The 20232-nt window shown below is 41.1% G+C and overlaps 1 protein-coding gene across 6 annotated transcripts; it reads right to left on the reverse strand.

The window, feature by feature from the left end:
* Positions 1-1452: 1452 nt before the first annotated feature.
* LOC123993919 (dixin-A-like) lies at positions 1453-19585 on the reverse strand. Of its 6 annotated transcripts, none has more exons than XM_046296398.1 (15): positions 19009-19585; positions 13415-13572; positions 13091-13236; positions 9982-10071; positions 9662-9715; positions 9503-9553; positions 9151-9255; positions 8943-8996; positions 8742-8831; positions 8562-8636; positions 8150-8317; positions 7907-7973; positions 6269-6377; positions 5892-6000; positions 1453-1823 (listed from the first exon to the last, which is right to left on the reverse strand). In XM_046296398.1, exons 1-15 carry the CDS (start codon positions 19029-19031, stop codon positions 1740-1742), a joined length of 1383 nt encoding a protein of 460 aa, XP_046152354.1. In that variant the 5' UTR covers positions 19032-19585; the 3' UTR covers positions 1453-1739. The 6 variants fall into 6 exon arrangements, 5 of the variants coding, with proteins under 5 accessions (XP_046152354.1, XP_046152355.1, XP_046152353.1 ...); XM_046296399.1 differs by having other exon boundaries at positions 9151-9225; positions 13091-13239; XM_046296397.1 differs by having other exon boundaries at positions 8742-8828; positions 13091-13239; positions 19009-19584.
* Positions 19586-20232: the final 647 nt, after the last annotated feature.

Below are 20232 nucleotides of genomic sequence, written 5' to 3' on the forward strand. Positions count from 1 at the left end.
CAAACCCACTGGCTCCATGTCATCTACAAGACCCTGCTAGGTAAAGTCCCCCCTTATCTCAGCTCGCTGGTCACCATAGCATCTCCCACCTGTAGCACACGCTCCAGCAGGTATATCTCTCTGGTCACCCCCAAAACCAATTCTTTCTTTGGCCGCCTCTCCTTCCAGTTCTCTGCTGCCAGTGACTGGAACGAACTGCAAAAATCTCTGAAACTGGAAACACTTATCTCCCTCACTAGCTTTAAGCACCAACTGTCAGAGCATCTTACAGATTACTGCACCTGTACATAGCCCACTTATAATTTAGCCCAAACAACTACCTCTTTCCCAACTGTATTTAATTTATTTATTTATTTTGCTCCTTTGCACCCCATTATTTTTATGTCTACTTTGCACATTCTTCCATTGCAAAACTACCATTCCAGTGTTTTACTTGCTATATTGTATTTACTTTGCCACCATGGCCTTTTTTGCCTTTACCTCCCTTCTCACCTCATTTGCTCACATTGTATATAGACTTGTTTATACTGTATTATTGACTGTATGTTTGTTTTACTCCATGTGTAACTCTGTGTCGTTGTATCTGTCGAACTGCTTTGCTTTATCTTGGCCAGGTCGCAATTGTAAATGAGAACTTGTTCTCAACTTGCCTACCTGGTTAAATAAAGGTGAAATAAAAAAAATTAAATAAATAAAAAGAATCCTGGAGCTGACTGTGGAGCTACCAAAGGTTCAGTCCATCACAGAGTGCCATCTCATCATTTCCTAGGTCAGGGACCACTCTGCTTCCCCTTTCCCTTGTGCTATGAATAAGGCCCTGTGACAGATTAACAAAAATTATGTTGATTTTGCTTAAGCGCTTCCTATGTTGACATAAAAGCCTATGTTACATTATAAGTTATCCTTTCTGTGGTCTTGTTGGTCTAAAAGTTTGTGTTTATTTCTCTATAATATGATATACTACTAGAAGTGGAGGAAATCAATCCATCTACACCTGGAGCTTCCTGAGACTGTGAATGAGGAGTCGGCCTCTGCCACGTTCAACAAGAAACGGACATTAACTTTGCAAGTGTCTATACTCTAGTGCCGTTACTGCAGACACTAAAAGCACACACGTTAATAGACAGAAAACACAAAACACTGTCTGTTCTGGCATGTCACACTTACACCCAGTAGGTGATTTGTCTCTATGAAGGGACACGGAACTTTGGAAATATAAGAAGGCCATTAGAGAAGGCAGTAACTTCAGTTACCTCAAAGCAAATGGACCAAAATAAATGTAATTTCTGCTATTAATCCTACAAGCTGTGGTTTCTGAACCTTTGTAGTAGTAAACAGTACCTCAGTAAAGACATTCATAGCAACAATAATGACTCAAGTGAAGTTATAGTCCTCCATGATCATGAGTTACATTAACTGCATGTCTAGGAAATAGTTCACAAATAGTCCATATTCATGCAATAATCCATGTTTATTAAAACGTAAAAATTGTATTCATTCATATTTGGCAACTAGAACTTGTACTTCAAACAGTTACTGTAAGTCAAATGTCCATAGGAATGAGACATTTTTGAAAGTATGGTTTCATCTCGAAACAGTAATAAATAGATTGATCCCAATTGGTATAATAGCTACCTCTTCAGGGCTGCTGTGAATACTGAGAGGGTGTTATGGCATCATTGTCCAGTGGTCACAGTTTGAGGCCAGTGGTTCCCTCTATGGTTGGTTGGTTCCCACTTCTACCGTCTCTCTCCATGGTCCTCCTCCACCCAGGCCACTATCTTCCCCTCCCAGCCAGGCACCAGCGCTCCATCCTGGAACACCTGAGAACACCAACCAGAACCAGACAGGCATGCTCTTATAATATAAACTATGACATATACAGGCACAGACAGTCTCTAAACACATACACTACATGACCAAAATTATGTGAACACCTGCTCGTCGGACATCTCATTCCAAAATCATGGGCATTAGTATGGAGTTGGTCCCCCCTTTTCTGCCAAAACAGCCTCCACTCTTCTGGGAAGGCTTTCCACTAGATGTTGAAACATTGCTGCAGGGACTTCCATTCAGCCACAAGGTCGGGCACTGATGTTGGGCGATTAGGCCTGGCTCGCAGTTGGTGTTCCAATTCATCCCAAAGGTGTTCGATGGGGTTGAGTTAAGGGCTCTGTGCAGGCAAATCAAGGTCTTCCACACCGATCTCTACAAACCATTTCTATACCGACCTCTTTGTGCACAGGAGCATTGTCATGCTGAAACAGGAAAGGGCCTTCCCCAAACTGTTGCCACAAAGTTGGAAGCACAGAATGGTATAGAATGTCATTGTACGCTGTAGCGTTAAGATTCCCCTTCGCTGTACCTAAGGAGCCTAGCCCGAAGCATTATTCCTCCTCCAACAAACTTTACAGTTGGCACTATATACAGTGGGGCAAAAAAGTATTTAGTCAGCCACCAATTGTGCAAGTTCTCCCACTTAAAAAGACGAGAGAGGCTTGTAATTTTCATCAAAGGTACACTTCAGCTATGACAGACAAAGTGAGGGGAAAAAATCCCCAAAATCACATTGTAGGATTTTTTAATGAATTTATTTGGAAAATAAGTATTTGGTCAATAACAAAAGTTTGTCTCAATACTTTGTTATATACCCTTTGTTGGCAATAACAGAGGTCAAACATTTTCTGTAAGTCTTTGTAAGTAAAACAAGGTTTTCACACACTGTTGCTGGTATTTTGGCCCATTCCTCCATGCAGATCTCCTCTAGAGCAGTGATGTTTTGGGGCTGTTGCTGGGCAACACAGACTTTCAACTCCCTCCAAAGATTTTCTATGGGGTTGAGATCTGGAGACTGGCTAGGCCACACCAGGACCTTGAAATGCTTCTTACGGAGCCAGTCCTTCATTGCCCGGGCGGTGTGTTTGGGATTATTGTCATGCTGAAAGACCCAGCCACGTTTCATCTTCAATGCCCTTGCTGATGGAAGGAGGTTTTCACTCAAAATCTCACGATGCATAGCCCCATTCATTCTTTCCTTTACATGGATCAGTCGTCCTGGTCCCTTTGCAGAAAAACATCCCCAAAGAATGATATTTCCACCCCCATGCTTCACAGTAGGTATGGTGTTCTTTGGATGCAACTCAGCATTCTTTGTGCTCCAAACACTACGAGTTGAGTTTTTACTAAAAAGTTATATTTTGGTTTAATCTGACCATATGACATTCTCCCAATCTTCTTCTGGATCATCCAAATGCTCTCTAGCAAACTTCAGACGGGCCTGGACATGTACTGGCTTAAGCAGGGGGACACGTCTGGAACTGCAGGATTTGAGTCCCTGGCTGCGTAGTGTGTTACTGATGGCAGGCTTTGTTACTTTGGTCCCAGCTCTCTGCAGGTCATTCACTAGGTCCCCCCGTGTGGTTCTGGAATTTTTGCTCACCATTCTTGTGATCATTTTGACCCCACGTGGTGAGATCTTGCGTGGAGCCCCAGATCGAGGGAGATTATCAGTGGTCTTGCATGTCTTCCATTTCCTAATAATTGCTCCCACAGTTGATTTCTTCAAACCAAGCTGCTTACCTATTGCAGATTCATTCTTCCCAGCCTGGTGCAGGTCTACAATTTTGTTTCTGGTGTCCTTTGACAGCTCTTTGGTCTTGGCCATAGTGGAGTTTGAAGTGTGACTGTTTGAGGTTGTGGACAGGTGTATTTTATACTGATAACAAGTTTAAACAGGTGCCATTAAAACAGGAAACGAGTGGAGGACATAGGAGCCTCTTAAAGAAGACGTGACAGGACTGTGAGAGCCAGACATCTTGCTTGTTTGTAGGTGACCAAATACTTATTTTCCACCATAATTTGCAAAGAAATTCATTAAAAATCCTACAATGTGATTTTCTGGATGTTCTTTCCTCATTTTGTCTGTCATAGTTGAAGTGTACCTATGATGAAAATTACAGGCCTCTCTCATCTTTTTAAGTGGGAGAACTTGCACAATTGGTGGCTGACTAACTACTTTTTTGCCCCACTGTATTTATATATTTGTCAAGTAGCGTTCTCCTGGCATCCGCCAAAACCAAATTCATCCTTAAGACTGCCAGATGGTGAAGTGTGATTCATCACTCCAGAGAATGTGTTTCCACCTCTCCAGAGTCCAATGGCGGTGAGCTTTATACCAGTCCAGCTGACGTTTGGCATTGCGCATGGTGATCTTAGGCTTGTGTGCGGCTGCTCGTCCATAGAAAACCATTTCATGAAGCTCCTGACAAACAGTTATTGTGCTGAGGTTGCTTCCAGAGGCAGTTTGGAACTCAGTACTGAGTGTTGCAACCGAGGACAGATGATTTTACACGCTACGCGCTTCAGCACTTGGTGGCCCCATTCTGTGAGGTGTGGCCTACCACTTCGCGGCTGAGCCGTTGTTGCTCTTAGATGTTTCCACTTCACATTAACAGCACTTACAGTTGACTGGGGCAGCTCTAACATGGCAGAAATTTGACCAACTGACCTGTGTCATGTTGAAAGTCACTGAGCTCTTCAGTAAGGCCATTCTACTGCCAATGTTTGCCTATGGAGATTGCATAGCTGTGTGCTCAATTTCATACACCTGTCAGCAACGGATGTGGCTGAAATAGCCGAATCCACTAATTTGAAGCTGTGTCCACACACTCTTGTATATATACAGTTGAAGTCGGAAGTTTACAAATCAATCCAGAACAACAGCAAAGGACCATGTGAAAATGCTGGAGGAAACAGGTACAAAAGTATCTATATCCACAGTAAAATGAGTCCTATATCAACATAACCTGAAAGGCTGCTCAGCAAGGAAGAGGCCACTGCTCCAAAACCGGCATAAAAAAGCAAGACTACGGTTTGCAACTGCACATGGGGACAAAGATCATACATTTTCTGGAGAAATGTCCTCTGGTCCGATGAAACATAAATAGAACTGTTTGACCATAATGACCATCGTTATATTTGGAGGAAAAAGGGGGATGCTTGCAAGCCGAAGAACACCATCCCAACCGTGAAGCACGGGGGTGGAATCATGTTGTGGCAGTGCTTTGCTGCAGGAGGGACTGGTGCACTTCACAAAATAGATGGCATCATGAGGAAAGAAAAGTATGTGGATATATTGAAGCAACATCTCAAGACATCAGTCAGGAAGTTAAAGTTTGGTCGCAAATAGATCTTCCAAATGGACAATGACCCCAAGCATACTTCCAAAGTTGTGGCAAAATGGCTTAAGGACAACAAAGTCAAGGTATTGGAGTGACCATAACAAAGCCCTGACCTCAATCCTATAGAACATTAGTGGGCAGAACTGAAAAAGGTGCAAGCAAGGAGGCCTACAAACCTGACTCAGTTACACCAGCTCTGTCAGGAGGAATGGGCCAAAATTCACCCAACGTATTGTGGGAAGCTTGTGGAAGGCTACCCGAAACGTTTGACCCAAGTTAAACAATTTAAAGGCAATGCTACCAAATACTGTTGAGTGTATGTAAACTTCTGGCTGACTGGCAATGTGATGAAAAAATAAAAGCTGAAATAAATCGTTCTCTCAACTATTATTCTGACATTTCACATTCTTAAAATAAAGTGGTGATCCTAACTGACCTAAAACAGGGAATTTTTAATAGGATTAAATGTCAGGAATTGTGAAAAACTGAGTTGAAATGTATTTGGCTAAGGTGTATGTAAAACCTCCGATTTCAACTGTTGTTTATCAACTATAGAGAATCCTCGTCTCTGATCTTAAAATAGTTATTGGGTTTCGGAACTATTGCCAATTCCATGTGTTTTATCTTTTCATTTTGGTCATTGTCATTTCTGCCTCAGTGGTTGATCCTATCTAAATGTAACCCCAAAGCTGTAATCCAAAACATGCCTACCTCCTCCTTCACAGTCCCAAACTCTGGGTCGAGGGCTTTGAAGTGGTACCTGAAGCTACCCTGGCGGTCCACCGCTGCCTTGAAGTCTCTCAGAGTCACCTCCCCCAGCCTAACAGCACAGCACAGTCCCACTGTCAGATGGCATCATGGTACATTGATCTGTGCAGAGACACAGACATGCACATTCCCTCACAACGCTACGGCACATAGACACACAACACACACACCAATGACACGCATGCATGCATGCATTCAATACCCTAAAAATATACATGTGTACTAACATATACATTAACATCCAGGCAGCACGCAACCATACAACACAAAGATACGCAATGGACATCTTCAAGACCCAAAGAGGGATTATGGAGTCGTACCTTTTGGAGATGTTGACCAGGAAAGGAGTGAGTGAGCGATCAGTGAAGTAGAGGACTTTGGTGGAGACTGTGGAGTCCAGGCCAGGGCTACTGTGGGAGTGAGCTATTTCTGAAAACAAAAACATATTGGTCGGCTTACTGGCTACAGCTTAAAGACAGGATTGATTGATTTAATTTGCCAATGAAAAAACATACAAATAAAAATGACAGGGCCATCACAAGAAAGTCATACTTATTTCCATGGTTCTAAAACAGTATATTACATAGATACAGACACATGACATAGATACAGACACATGACATAGATAGACTCATGAGATAGATACAGACACATGACATAGATAGACTCATGAGATAGATACAGACACATGACATAGACACATGTTTTATTTCTGTTTCTATTGCTCGATCATTAGCCAGCGTAAGATACTTTTTAAATGAAGTTGTGATTTTGATTTGATTTATTAGGATCCCCATTAGCCGACACCGATGGCGACAGCTAGCCGTACTGAGGTCCGACACATTACGAAACAGACATTACAGGCAAAAGACCTTACAATTTGCATGCATTTAAAAACATTAACATGTAGTGTGTGCATTGAATTAGTTCAACATACATGTCAGTACATACACACAACAAGTAGGTCACATGGGGAGAGGCGTTGTGCCTTGAAGTGTTGCTTTATTTGTTTTTTGAAACCAGGTTTGCTGTTTACTTGTGCTATATAAGATGGAAGGGAGTTCCATGCTCTCATGGCTCTGCATAATACTGTACGTTTGCTTGAATTTGTTCTGGCCCTGGGGACTGTGAAAACACCCCTGGTGGCATGTCTGGTGGGGTAAGTGTGTGTGTCAAGCTGTGTGTAAGTTGACTATGCAAACCATTTGGAATTTCCAACACAAGAAGTGACACAGTCAGTCTTTCCTCAACTCTTAGCCAAGAGAGACTGGCATGTATAGTATTAATATTATCTTTCTGATTACAACAAGAGCAAGATGTGTCGCTCTGTTCTGGGTCAGCTGCAGCTTAACTAGGTCTTTCTTTGCAGCACTTGACCATATGACTGGACAATAATCAAGATAAGATAAAACTAGAGCCTGCAGGACTTGCTTTGTGGAGTGTGGTGTCAAAGAAAGCAGAGCATCTCTTTATTACGGACAGACCTCTCCCCATCTTTACCACCATTGAATCTATATGTTTTGACCATGACTGTTTACAATCTAAGGTAACAAGTAATTTAGTCTCCTCAACTGTGGTCGGCATGGCTTTGAGTTGCTGTGATAGTTTGTTCCACTCAACAGCGTCAGTATATAAAAAAGGTGTTCTTAGCAGATAGACTATTACATTTAAAACAGGCAATATCAGGGTCTATTGCTCTGGTGTTGTATTGGTGGAAATCTCTAATATAAGTAAAATAATTTGATAGGTACCTGGAGGCTGAGTCTTCAATAATTATGTGGACCAGACCAAGTTGGATTAATATGACCCTTTTCTCTACAGATAGCCAGCCTAGCTAATTCAAATCCTCAACACCTCCTAACATGTGCTCAATGTAATTGAATTACACAATTATATAAAGTTGAATGAAGAGAATTAGCTAGATTGTTGAGAACGGCAAAACAAACGGTACATCTTACTTGAGCTGGGTGGCCATGAGTCCCTGTCTGTGGGGTTGGCTCTTCGTCCTGGTGACTTGTACTGACCCTACAAGAAGACAGAGTCTCAGTTACTAAGAGAAATACCAATTCAATCAGTCACGATGTGCACACACGATAAACATGATTACCACATCAGGCGCATAATATCACGCTAACAGCACACACACAGCACCCTTCTCTGTGGTCCTCTGTGTGTATTGCTGTGTGTGTGTGTGTATGTACCCCTCTGTCCTGCTGCCTGCGGCGTGTGTCGAGTGTGTATAGGCGGTCCATGAGACTGGCCACCCCTTGCTCCAGTGTGTCCAGGGTGTGATGCTGAGGGTCGTGACCTGAGAAGCCATCCCTCAGACTACGCAGGGCTTCCCTTACCAGCTGCAGTTCCTCCCCCTGCTAACACACACACAAACCCACACACACACATAATGACATAAACCACTAGAACTGGTGTCCAGGCACATTTGAAGGTTGTTGATCATTTAGCCATTGCCTTTAACCTCTATTAGGTCTCTAGCTCTAGAAACAGCGATAATGATGACATGAAACATATCTAAAACACACATTTAATGAATCACCCCCTCCCTCCAACCAACATGTAAACACATGTAGGAAATGTTCATAGGTGTGCATGACTCACCGCTGTGTGTTGGAAGGTCGGACCAGGGGCTGGGCCCATAGAGTTACTGTACCCACTCTTTTCACTCCTAGATGACTGAAGAAAAACAGACATAATATATCTCACCAACTTCACAATCTACAATGAATACATGTCATTTACTGTAAGTGCAGTGGAAGCAGTTTGATTATGGTACCATACCCTGTGGCTTCCTTCATTAGTGTTGTGCCGAGCATCGTCCAGTTTCAATTGCTGTTGCTGAAGTAGTCTATCCTTTTTTCCAAGTTTCTGCTGGTTTTATAGACATATCACTGTGATATCTGTGATACTTTGATACATTTCAACCACATAATCATATCCAAATGTTAAAGTATGTTCAAATGGAAAATGTTCTGATCTTACCTCATATTCACTGAGCAGTTTGTTCCGATCGCTCAACTTCCGTTTGAGCTCTGCCTACAAATATACAAATATATACTTATATTTGTAAATTGGATGAACAAAACATTTTGTGAATATTTGAATACATAAATAGATATAGCCATTGAATATAAAGGTCAAATATTCATTCTAAATGTCAACGTATGTATTATCATATAATTTGACTCACGTTCTCCCCCTCCAGTTGCTCTTTGTCCATACTGCACCTCAGTAGCTCCTGCTTCAGCTGCAGCACCGCAGCCTCCTGTACAGACATACGCTGCTGAAGAGCATCCTAATGAGGAAAGGCAGATCAAAGACAACGCTAGAGAGGCTGGCTTGCCTACCAAAGAGTAAGGACCCACGAATATGGATCATTATGAAGCCTTAAACAGAGCACACAATTCTTCTGTAAAGGAACAGTGGAGGCTAAAAGGGTCTGTTTCTCTACCCAGAGCTGGCATGAGAACTGAATAAAAGCCACTAATCTATGTATAAGTAACAATCCAAACAAACTGAAGGGTTTGACTGGCAGGCTTTACCTTAATGGCCTGAAGGTGCCGTGCCTCCTGCTTGTGCCTCAGAAGCTCCCTCTGAGATGACAGAGAGACAGACAGACTCAGAGACATTTCATTAGGGGAAGGTATGTGCTCTGAAAGCAGCTCATCCACATTAAGCCCAATTACTTTTGCTTACTGTACCTTCAGATCAAGAGCCTCCTCCATGCTTTGGTCCAGACGACTGCGGATTAGAACCTACAAAGCGAGGGGATGAGAGGCATTATGAGAAAATAGAGAAATGCCAGAGCTTATAAAGAGACGGTGGCCTGGCATGAAAGCAGGCTAAGCAGATAACAGACTCATTCACACTTCTACAGTATCTGCGTCTTTTCTGGACTCTAGAGTGACAGTAAAAACATTATAGCGTGCCAGGGTCTGACACTGCTACATCACAGTGAGTGGCTGAACATGCCATACGATCTAAAGTGAATGTAGAGAGAGGATGGGGGCGGACACAGTACCAGCTGCTGCTCAGAGTTAGCCCTGCTATCCCCGAAGCCCATGGAGACATCCTGCTCGTCCTCAGGGAGAGAGCCGTGCAGCAGTAGAGCCTGGAGAGAGAAGAGAGGGATGGACACATACTGTACACATAAGATAAAGCCTACACACCCAGAATAGATTTCACAGTATAAAAACACACCAGAGAGAAATAAAGGCTGTTGACCACATCACATGCATAAAAACATGTCAGACACACACACCGATATGGATGTACGACCTCACATACACCACAAGGCTGCCAACCTGAACTGGACAGTGAACATAGAGCAAATGCTTGGCTTGGACATGATCACACTTTCATGTGATCATCCTCAGTTGGGCAGGGTGGGGTAGAGGTGGGGGTGATTTTTATACCTGACAGGATAGATTAGATTGTGCTAGATTAAGAGCACTCAGATCCTTGATACCAGATTATGTTTGGATGGTCACAATCTCATTGTATACTTACCTTAGCTGGAGTCTTGGAGGGATACATCTTATGCATACTAAAGATGTTCACATAATAATAAATAATAATATATGCCATTTAGCAGACGCTTTTATCCAAAGCGACTTACAGTCATGTGTGCATACATTCTACGTATGGGTGGTCCCGGGGATCGAACCCACTACCCTGGCGTTACAAGCGCCATGCTCTACCAACTGAGCTACAGAAGGACCACATAAAGCTATGTTTGTATGTCTGACAGTGTATCTATCTGTGTGTATCTGTAGAGTGTGTGTGTTAAGGTTATTATAGTTTTGTGTTTTTCTATTATTTTTTCTTCTATTAGTTTAAATATTTTCATTTGAAATCAGTTTAGTTTCAGTTGATTTTCAGTTCCATTTTCTTAATTTTTATTTAGTTATTGTATCATTAAAAACATTTCTATTTCGTTTTCATATTATATCGTTTTAGTGTTAGTGACAGAACGAAGCCTATGCGTGGGAGGCTAGGAGCCATTTATGTGTTGCAAAGTGTTTGGGTTTTTTGGGAGGTCACTTCTTGACCCTGTGGGGCAGTAATGCATAAGGTGCTGGGTCAGGTCATAGGTTAGGATAGGATAGGTTTGAAGGTAGACTCAGCGAGATGACGTAGATGCACCAAGTAACAGTAGTAGTGGGTCAATTTCTGCAACAACCAGGAGCGCTGAAGCGGGAGGCTAAACTTCTCAGCTGATTCTTATCAGATGCACCTCCCATACTTCACTCCTCGACTTTCGTCTACAGTCGGTTGGTTTAGCCTTACCATTCAAACGCGCCCAATATCTGTGGTGCTGCTCATGGCAAAGTCATCTCACTGAGTCTATCTTTAAATTATTAAGTAAATGTCTAACCCACCAGATTCAGAAGCTTGAAAACCCCATTAGAAAAAAAGCTTGTAAATTCTAAAACTAAACATACAGTGCATTTGGAAAGTATTGAGACCACTTTACTTTTTCCATATTTTGTTACATTACAGCCTTATTCTAAAATTGATTAAATACATGTTTTCCCTCTTCAATCATCAATCTACACACACATAATGACAAAGCGAAAACTGTTTTTTTGAATACTTATTTACATAAGTATTCAGGCCCTTTGCTATGAGACTCGAAATTGGGCCCAGGTGCATCCTGTTTCCATTAATTACCCTTGAGATGTTTCTACAACTTCATTGGAGTCCACCTGTGGTAAATTCAATTGACTGGACATGATTTGGAAAGGCACACACCTGTCTATATAAGTTCCCACAGTTGACAGTGCATGTCAGAGCAAAAACCAAGCCATGAGGTCGAAGAATTGTACGTAGAGCTCCGAGAAAGGATTGTGTCGAGGCACAGATCTGGGGAAGGGTCCAAAAAGAATTCTGCAGCATTAAAGGTCCCCAAGAAAACAGTGGCCTCCATCATTCTTAAATGGAAGAAGTTTTGAACCAGCATGACTCTTCCTAGAGCTGGCCACCCGACGAAATATAGCAATCGGGAGAGAAGGGCCTTGGTCATTGAGGTGACCAAGAACCTGATGGTCACTCCTCTGTGGAGAACCTTACAGAAGGGCAACCATCTCTGCAGCACTCCACCAATTAGGCCTTTATGGTAAAGTGGCCAGAGAGAAGCTACTTCTCAGTAAAAGGCACATGACAGCACACTTGGAGTTCAGGACTCTCAGACCATTATTAACAAGATTTTCTGGTCTGATTAAACCAAGATTGAACTCTGGCCTGAATGCCACATCTGGAGGAAACCTGGCACCATCCCTACAGTGAAGCATGGTGGTGGTAGCATCATGCTGTGGGGATGTTTTTCAGCAGTAGGGAGTGGGTGATAAGTCAGGATTGAGGGAAAGATGAACGGAAAAAAGAGATCCTTGATGAAAACCTGCTTCAGAGCGCTCAGGACCTCAGACTGGGGTGAAGGTTCACCTGCCAACAGGACAACGACCGTAAGCACACAGCCAAGACAACACAGAACACAGGAGTGGCTTCGGGACAAGTCTCTGAATGACATTGAGTGGCCCAGCCAGAGCCAGGACTTGAACCCGATCTAACATCTCTTGAGATACCTGAAAATAGCTGTGCAGCGACGCTCCACATCCAACCTAACAGAGTTTGAGAAGATCTGCAGAGAAAAGTGGGAGAAACTCCCCAAATACATGTGTGCCAAGCTTGTAGTGTACTGCCAACGGTGCTTCAACAAAGTACTGAGTTAAGGGTCTGAACACTTATGGAAATGTGACATTTTTTTAAACAGTTTTTGCTTTGTCATTATGGGGTATTGTGTGTGGATTGATGAGGGGGAAAACAATTTAATCAATTTTAGAATGAGGCTGTAACTTTAAAAAATGTGGAAACAGTCAAGAGGTCTGAATACTTTCCGAATGCAATGTAATTCATGATGGTTTTTATTTATTATTTATTTTAGTTAGTTTTGGAGTCAAATACAATAGTTTCAGTATAACTGTAGTTTTTGAAACAGGTTTGTTAATTATTTTATTTCAGTTTACTAATAGTTTTAGTTTTAGTTTCCTACAATATCGCGTGTGTGTGTGTGTGCGTGTGCGTGTGCGTGTGCGCGTGTGTGTGTGTGTGTGAGAGGAGTCTTTAGTTACCTGTAGACGGAACACCATCCTCCTGGCCTCCTGCATCTCCTTTTCCAGCTGCTCCTGGTGATACTCCAGCTGCTCTTCCCATGATCTCTCCTCCTCTGGCCCACTATGCCCCGGGGTCGGACACAGGCCACAGAGAGACAACACCTCTTCTGGAGGGCAGACACACAGACGGACAGCCGGACAAACAGACAGAGGGAGAGATGGAGGCATGGACAGACAGATGGACAGACAGAGACAGACCGGGCATGATAAAACGTCATTTTTGTAGCACATAAATCAAATGGAAACAGATTTCAGGAACGAGCAAATGAATGTGCAGCCAACCTGTATCAGATTTCCTTTCCGTCAACTCTGATTTGTCATCTCCAGGCTCGGCGTGGTCTTCAGATTGAGCTGAGATAAATGCTTCTTTAGGAGTGTCTGTGGACTGAGCGATGATGTACTCTTCTTTAGGGGAGTGTGCAGGGCTGGCTGAACTGAGGCTGCAACAGTTTGTGGGCAAGACAAGAATAAGGAATGAGTTTGTTTGCTGCTGAGCCAAATTAAATTAAATAAATACATATTCATGGAAGACATTCTTCTTGAAATTACATATACTGTAAATGCCATCTAGACTAAGCAATATTTCAACAGAATGATACACTGAACATACACTCCCTGTGTATTTATTTGGACAGTGAAGCTAAAACTTTTAATATGGCTCTATACTCCAGCATTTTGGATTTGAGATTAAATGTTTCACATGCGACAGACATTATGTTTTAAAATACACTCAAATAAGGGATGACATTCTGTATAGTGACCGAATAGTGGCCCAAAATGCTGGAATAGAGAGCCAAATTAAAAGTTTCACTGTCCATCAACCAATCAAATCAAATGTTATCGCCGAATATAACAGGTGTCGATCTTACAGTGAAATGCTTACTTACAAGCCCTTAACCAACAATGCAGTTTTAAGAAAAATAAGTATCAAGAAAGTATTTACTAAAATAAACGGAAGTAAAATAGAAAAATAAGAAAAATAACAAATAATTGAGCAATAATAAAATAACATTAGCGAGGCTATATACAGGGGGTACCGATACAGAGTCAATGTGCGGGGGCAAAGGTTAGTCCAGGTGATTGAGATAATATGATAATGTAGGTAGAGGTAAAGTGACAACGCATAGATAATAAACAGAGTAGCAGCAATTCTTTGGGCCTTCGAATACGGAGTAAGTAAACACATAGATGGAATTGGTTTGTTCATTTATTCATTCATTCATTCAACTTATTTGACACAAACATAAGTGACTGTACAAAATATTAAGTTTTACTTCAATTAAAATGCACTTTACAGGCAACTTCAGACAAATGGGACACATTTGAGTCAAACAACTAACTATTTCCTTTTTCAAACAGTCAGATAGGGGCGGGATTTAGAAACATGCTGTTTTAGTTTTTGCAACAACGCATTCTTAGGATTGTTTTTTCCTCCGGAGACATCAGTTCAAAACTGGCAATGATTTCAATGTCTCTGAGAGGATGATTTCCTCTTTCAGAATGTCCTGGGTCTGTTATGTACTCAGTCTGTATGTTATGATGATCTTTGTCTGTTCTGAGTACATTCCATGCACCCTGAGGTCTTGTCTCTTCTCATGTGTTTTTTTAGAAATGGGATCCAGCCACATGTGGTCTATAACCCCCCAGGCATTAGATATGGCTCCCAGAGGGGGGATTCCGTGATCCCTTTCTTCATATCTGTGGGAAAACAACCATGCTTCTGTCTGTGTGGACCAAATAGACCACCATTTGAAGATGGGCAGTACTTCTGTTACATGTATTTTAAATGTATTTTGCATATTTTTTCATTTGTATTTCACTGGCCTAGACTACAGTCCAATGTATTCTCTAACAAGATACTTCAGAGAGCTGCATTTTGTATTATTAAAATACTTTTCAACAGTCCTGCTAGACAATTATATAGAGCATATTTCTTACAAAATAAGTTGAAATTTCAAAAATGTTGTGTTCACACATGTATTTGTTTGATTTACAACTGCACAGGACATTTGACTGAAATAGTCTATGATTCCTTTTGTGTTTTTTGCCTACTTTAAATGTATTTTTTGACAGACTTTTCTGTATTGTTGATAATAGTATTTCTTATTTTATTTTCATACATTCTTTGGGGTATTTTATAACAAGATACATTTCAATGTATTTTTGCCTATCTCTACAGTCATTCACATTTGTATTCAAATGTGGTCTTGTTCAGGGGTGGAGCTCATTAGAATAATAATATTTAGCATGCTTTGCAAGTGTGTCACACCCTGATCTGTTTCACCTGTCCGTGTGCTTGTCTCCACCCCCCTCCAGGTGTCGCCCATCTTCCCCATTATCCCCTGTGTATTTATACATGTGTTTATACGTCTGTTGCCAGTTTTTCAGGTCTTAGCAGCGTGCTTTCCCGTCTTCCTTTTGCTCAAGTTCTGTTTCCTAGTTTTCTGGGTTCTGACTATTCTGCCTGTACTGACCCCGAGCCTGCCTGCCATCCTGTACCTGCCTGACTCTGACTTGATCACGAACCCCTGCCCTTTGCCTGCCCCGTGTGTACAATAACTCATCTGAGATCTCTACTATCTGCCTCCTGTGTCTGTATCCGGGTCATAACCTGAGTCGTGATAAAGTGTTTATTTTTACATCTACATTAGCATTTGTTATTTAGCATCGATAGCAACTTACAGTCAGTGCATTCAATCATAGTAGAAACAACCACATTATCACTGTCATGGCATGTAAAATGCTTTTGTTACCATTATTGAAAATGTTGTTACGGTTAAGTGTGTACTTGCAAATTTATGTTGTATTTGAAAATACAAGATACTTGTATTTTAATTCAATACAATACTTTGCAAAGTATATGCAAGTATTATGTATGTTATTTTTGATACATTGGTTTTTAGGGTATTTTGTAATGAATTGTATTTTGTATTTGTATTTTATAATTGTTGCCAGTTTCTGCCACTATTAAACCTAAAACCCTTAGACATTACATGTTGAAAAGGGGAGAGAGACTATGTTCAAATCTTTCTTAAGAGAAATGCAAGATGGGTGGATTATGATGGATTGCATTTATGTAACCATATGTTAATTAGTGTGAAGCGTAATGTTGACATGAGTAATTAGACTCACATTACAGTCTGTGTGAGATTAATGTCTGGTTTAATGTAGTTAGGATGGCATCCGTCTTCTTTAAACAAACCATACAACTCTATGCACAAGGACTACTTTTAAAAATGTCTACTGAAAATATATATATAAAAAACACCTTTATTGAAGAACAGAATGAATGTTTGTATCGTCATTCTGTTCCCAAACTTTGCATCTGCACTGTTCTTCAAGTAAAGGTGTTTTTGCCAAATGTTCAGTGGAAATTGTTAAAAGTAGTCCTTGTGCATATAATTATATGGTTTGTTAACTTTGCAATCACTGGTTTTTGTTTGACATACATTTTAAAGTGAAACATCTGAGTCTCAGCATCACTCTGTTACCATGGAATTACCCTTTATCCACCCTTTATCCATTCACTAACACTGTGAACAGAGGGGGATTCATTAGGGTTAATTGGGCCACAGGAGGGTCTGTATGTGCTCTCTTACTGTGCCTCAGCTGTAAATGATTAATACTGTATGTGGAGGCAGGTACCATATAATGCTTGCTTGGATTGATATGTAATTGGGTTGGTAGGGATGTATGGTAGATACAGTATTATGACTTCAATAGAGATGACAATTAGGTTATATACCATTTAGATATCATATTCAGGAAGTTTGGGACGTTTTCTGTTATAAGGGGCCTACTTTGTTGATTCTACTGAACTGCTGAGAAACAGGGACAGTAGGTTACATAAGCAGAGTCTCTGTGGTCTGGTGGCCATCTTATCTGATTCAACTGAAGTGGTTATGCCTAAGTTCCCCATTGATAAACACTGCAAATCAATCTGATTCAACTGAAGTGGTTATGCCTAAATTCCCCATTGATAAACACTGCAAATCAATCTGATTCAACTGAAGTGGTTATGCCTAAGTTCCCCATTGATAAACACTGCAAATCAATCTGATTCAACTGAAGTGGTTATGCCTAAGTACTCCCCATTGATAAACACTGCAAATCAATCTGATTCAACTGAAGTGGTTATGCCTAAGTTCCCCATTGATAAACACTGCAAATCAATCTGATTCAACTGAAGTGGTTATGCCTAAGTTCCCCATTGATAAACACTGCAAATCAATCTGATTCAACTGAAGTGGTTATGCCTAAGTACTCCCCATTGATAAACACTGCAAATCAATCTGATTCAACTGAAGTGGTTATGCCTAAGTTCCCCATTGATAAACACTGCAAATCAATCTGATTCAACTGAAGTGGTTATGCCTAAATTCCCCATTGATAAACACTGCAAATCAATCTGATTCAACTGAAGTGGTTATGCCTAAGTTCCCCATTGATAAACACTGCAAATCAATCTGATTCAACTGAAGTGGTTATGCCTAAGTTCCCCATTGATAAACACTGCAAATCAATCTGATTCAACTGAAGTGGTTATGCCTAAGTTCCCCATTGATAAACACTGCAAATCAATCTGATTCAACTGAAGTGGTTATGCCTAAGTACTCCCCATTGATAAACACTGCAAATCAATCTGATTCAACTGAAGTGGTTATGCCTCAGTTCCCCATTGATAAACACTGCAAATCAATCTGATTCAACTGAAGTGGTTATGCCTAAGTTCCCCATTGATAAACACTGCAAATCATTTCAAATAATCTTGTAATAAGAACTACAGGCAAAGAAGTATGAAGGACATGCTAACCAATGTTCTGTGTAAATCTCTCATCGTGGCACCACCCTTCCTTTGTCCTGGGTAGTTTTATCGCTACATATTCTACTTTCTGTGGATTTCCCTTAAAAGATGTACCCTGCTGATCTGTTGTGCCAACTGAAACAACAACATACAGTAGAGATACATATATTAGCAAGAGATTAGCCTTTGAATGTATTTTTTAGTCTCTTTATATCAAATAAAGTAAATCTTCTTGAAATAACATGTTTTTAATTCAAATATGTCTTCAATTTAACTGAATGAGCATTGATTTAACTTTTCAATTGTATATCTGAAAGAGGATCACATGCACCTGTGGCCTATTTTACACTATAATGTCATTTGTGTATTTACTGTAAATATATTTTGGGTTGGAAATAAAACCTCCACTATGGTGGGCAAATATTAAACATAAATGATCCTAATCTCTGGAACTAAATACTGTATAACACTAAAACACCATGCGAGATTGGACAAGCCCATATACAGTGTGATGCTAATCAGTCTGATCAAAGTAAATCTGAGATGTAAGCCGATCTGCAAATGGAAATCACAGCAATGCCAAACACTGTAGTTAGCCGTTGCTAGGCAATATCACTCATTCAGCTCACATAGACTATAGATTCTGTTCCAGACAAACAACTACACGGACGCACAGTATCCATACCAGAGAGGCACGCCCACACCTACATTCAGACAAAAGCCGAAAATGATGTGAACTACTCCATTTCTACGAGCTATCACACTATGATTAGTTTCTCTAAAACGTGTTACATAAATATATATATTGTAGGAACATAGGATAATATTGATTAGACAAATAAATGACATCTTCTAAATGACATAGTGCTTGCACTGTATCGAGGTGTCATAACCACTCCTGTCACTGTAAAGGTAGCACCATACTGTCAAGGCACATGTAGAGGCACTGGTCAATGAATAAACACTGCATTTCTATATTACAACCACTGATTGTAACAACGAGAAGGAGAGAGACAGTTATGTTTTGTAAATCAAGAGATAATGCAAATCATTTGTGAAATCCAACTCTTACCATTTCATCTGTTTGGCTCCCATGCTGGTTAGTTGCACTCTTTACCTCCCATTCAGCCTCTGCCCTGCATGTGGGTGATGCTGCCCTAGTCAGTCAGAAACATAGCCCCCAAACAACCCCAGCAGCAGGGGTGGGTGCAGCACTGCCAACACTAACCAGCAGACTGAGCCTTCACGTCGCAGACACTACTGTGTGCAATTTGCAATAACAGCGAACAGCATACTCAAATCCTCTCCAGCATATTCCCTACATAAAGCTACAAATCCTAATCAACAGCCCTGGACTCTTCTCTAAATCACTCCCTGGAAGAACCCAATGGAAATCCTGTCTCAATCCCTCCCAGCCTGTGGCAGAAGGGAGAGGATTGGTGTTCAGGCTCACCAGCGGCTGAATTCTGCCTGGTTTTTCAGAACACACTCCCCCTGTGGCTGAGCTCTCCTCCTCCATATATTTTCTCTATTTTTTTCTCTCACCGTCACGCTATCTTCCTTCCTCCGCCTCACAGTATTTCTAGTGCTCAGCCACACAGACTTTTTTCTCTGTCCCTTGTTCTTTCAGTGAGCAGTAAGGCTGTCATACATAACTGTCGGAGTGTTTACCCTCCCCCTCCCACACTCTCTTTCATACATCCCCCTCCCACACCCTCTTTCATACCTCCCCTCCCACACTCTTCCCCTCTCACTGGAGGAGGGGGTTTGTATGTGCTGCTACTGTAGCTGAAATGGGACATATCTCCTTTACATTGGGCTGTTAATCTACAGTATATTCTAGGCAAACACTGTGTGGTGTGTGGTTTCCAACTGAACCATTTTGGCTGATTCTAAATCACAGGTTTGCATGGAACCACATCAAACAAGTTGAAGCATGTGTGAGTGGGTAATGATATATTATCTTAGAGTGAGTACCCCAAACAACCAGATCGAGGATACTGGGACATATAATGCTTAAGCGTGGATAATAACAGTATTTTAAAGCTATAATCATAGCATGTGACATGAACTATATGATTTGGATGAATAAGCATCCGTTTTCTATTAAATCAAATACTCACAACCTGAGTTTAAATGCATTTTTTGTTGATTGGAGACAGATATAGCACTTGCACAACACAGTATTATCAGCCTGACCAAAATAACATGGCTATATTAATATAGGAAGTACCAGGTAATAACATGGCTACATACAGGGAGTACCAGGTAATAACATGGCTACATACAGGGAGTA

Source organism: Oncorhynchus gorbuscha, linkage group LG13 (assembly GCF_021184085.1).
Source record: "Oncorhynchus gorbuscha isolate QuinsamMale2020 ecotype Even-year linkage group LG13, OgorEven_v1.0, whole genome shotgun sequence".
In the NCBI taxonomy this organism is placed as follows: domain Eukaryota; kingdom Metazoa; phylum Chordata; class Actinopteri; order Salmoniformes; family Salmonidae; genus Oncorhynchus; species Oncorhynchus gorbuscha.

Bases quoted from the DNA above. Each gene is read 5' to 3' on its own strand.
- LOC123993919 (XM_046296394.1), bottom strand. From the start codon at position 19,031: ATGGGAGCCAAACAGATGAAATG. The intron at 9,554-9,661 runs GTACAGTAAGCA...CTGTCATCTCAG, and splicing joins AGGAGGCTCTTGATCTGAAG to AGGGAGCTTCTGAGGCACAA. The intron at 8,832-8,942 runs GTAAGATCAGAA...CTATAAAACCAG, and splicing joins AACTGCTCAGTGAATATGAG to CAGAAACTTGGAAAAAAGGA.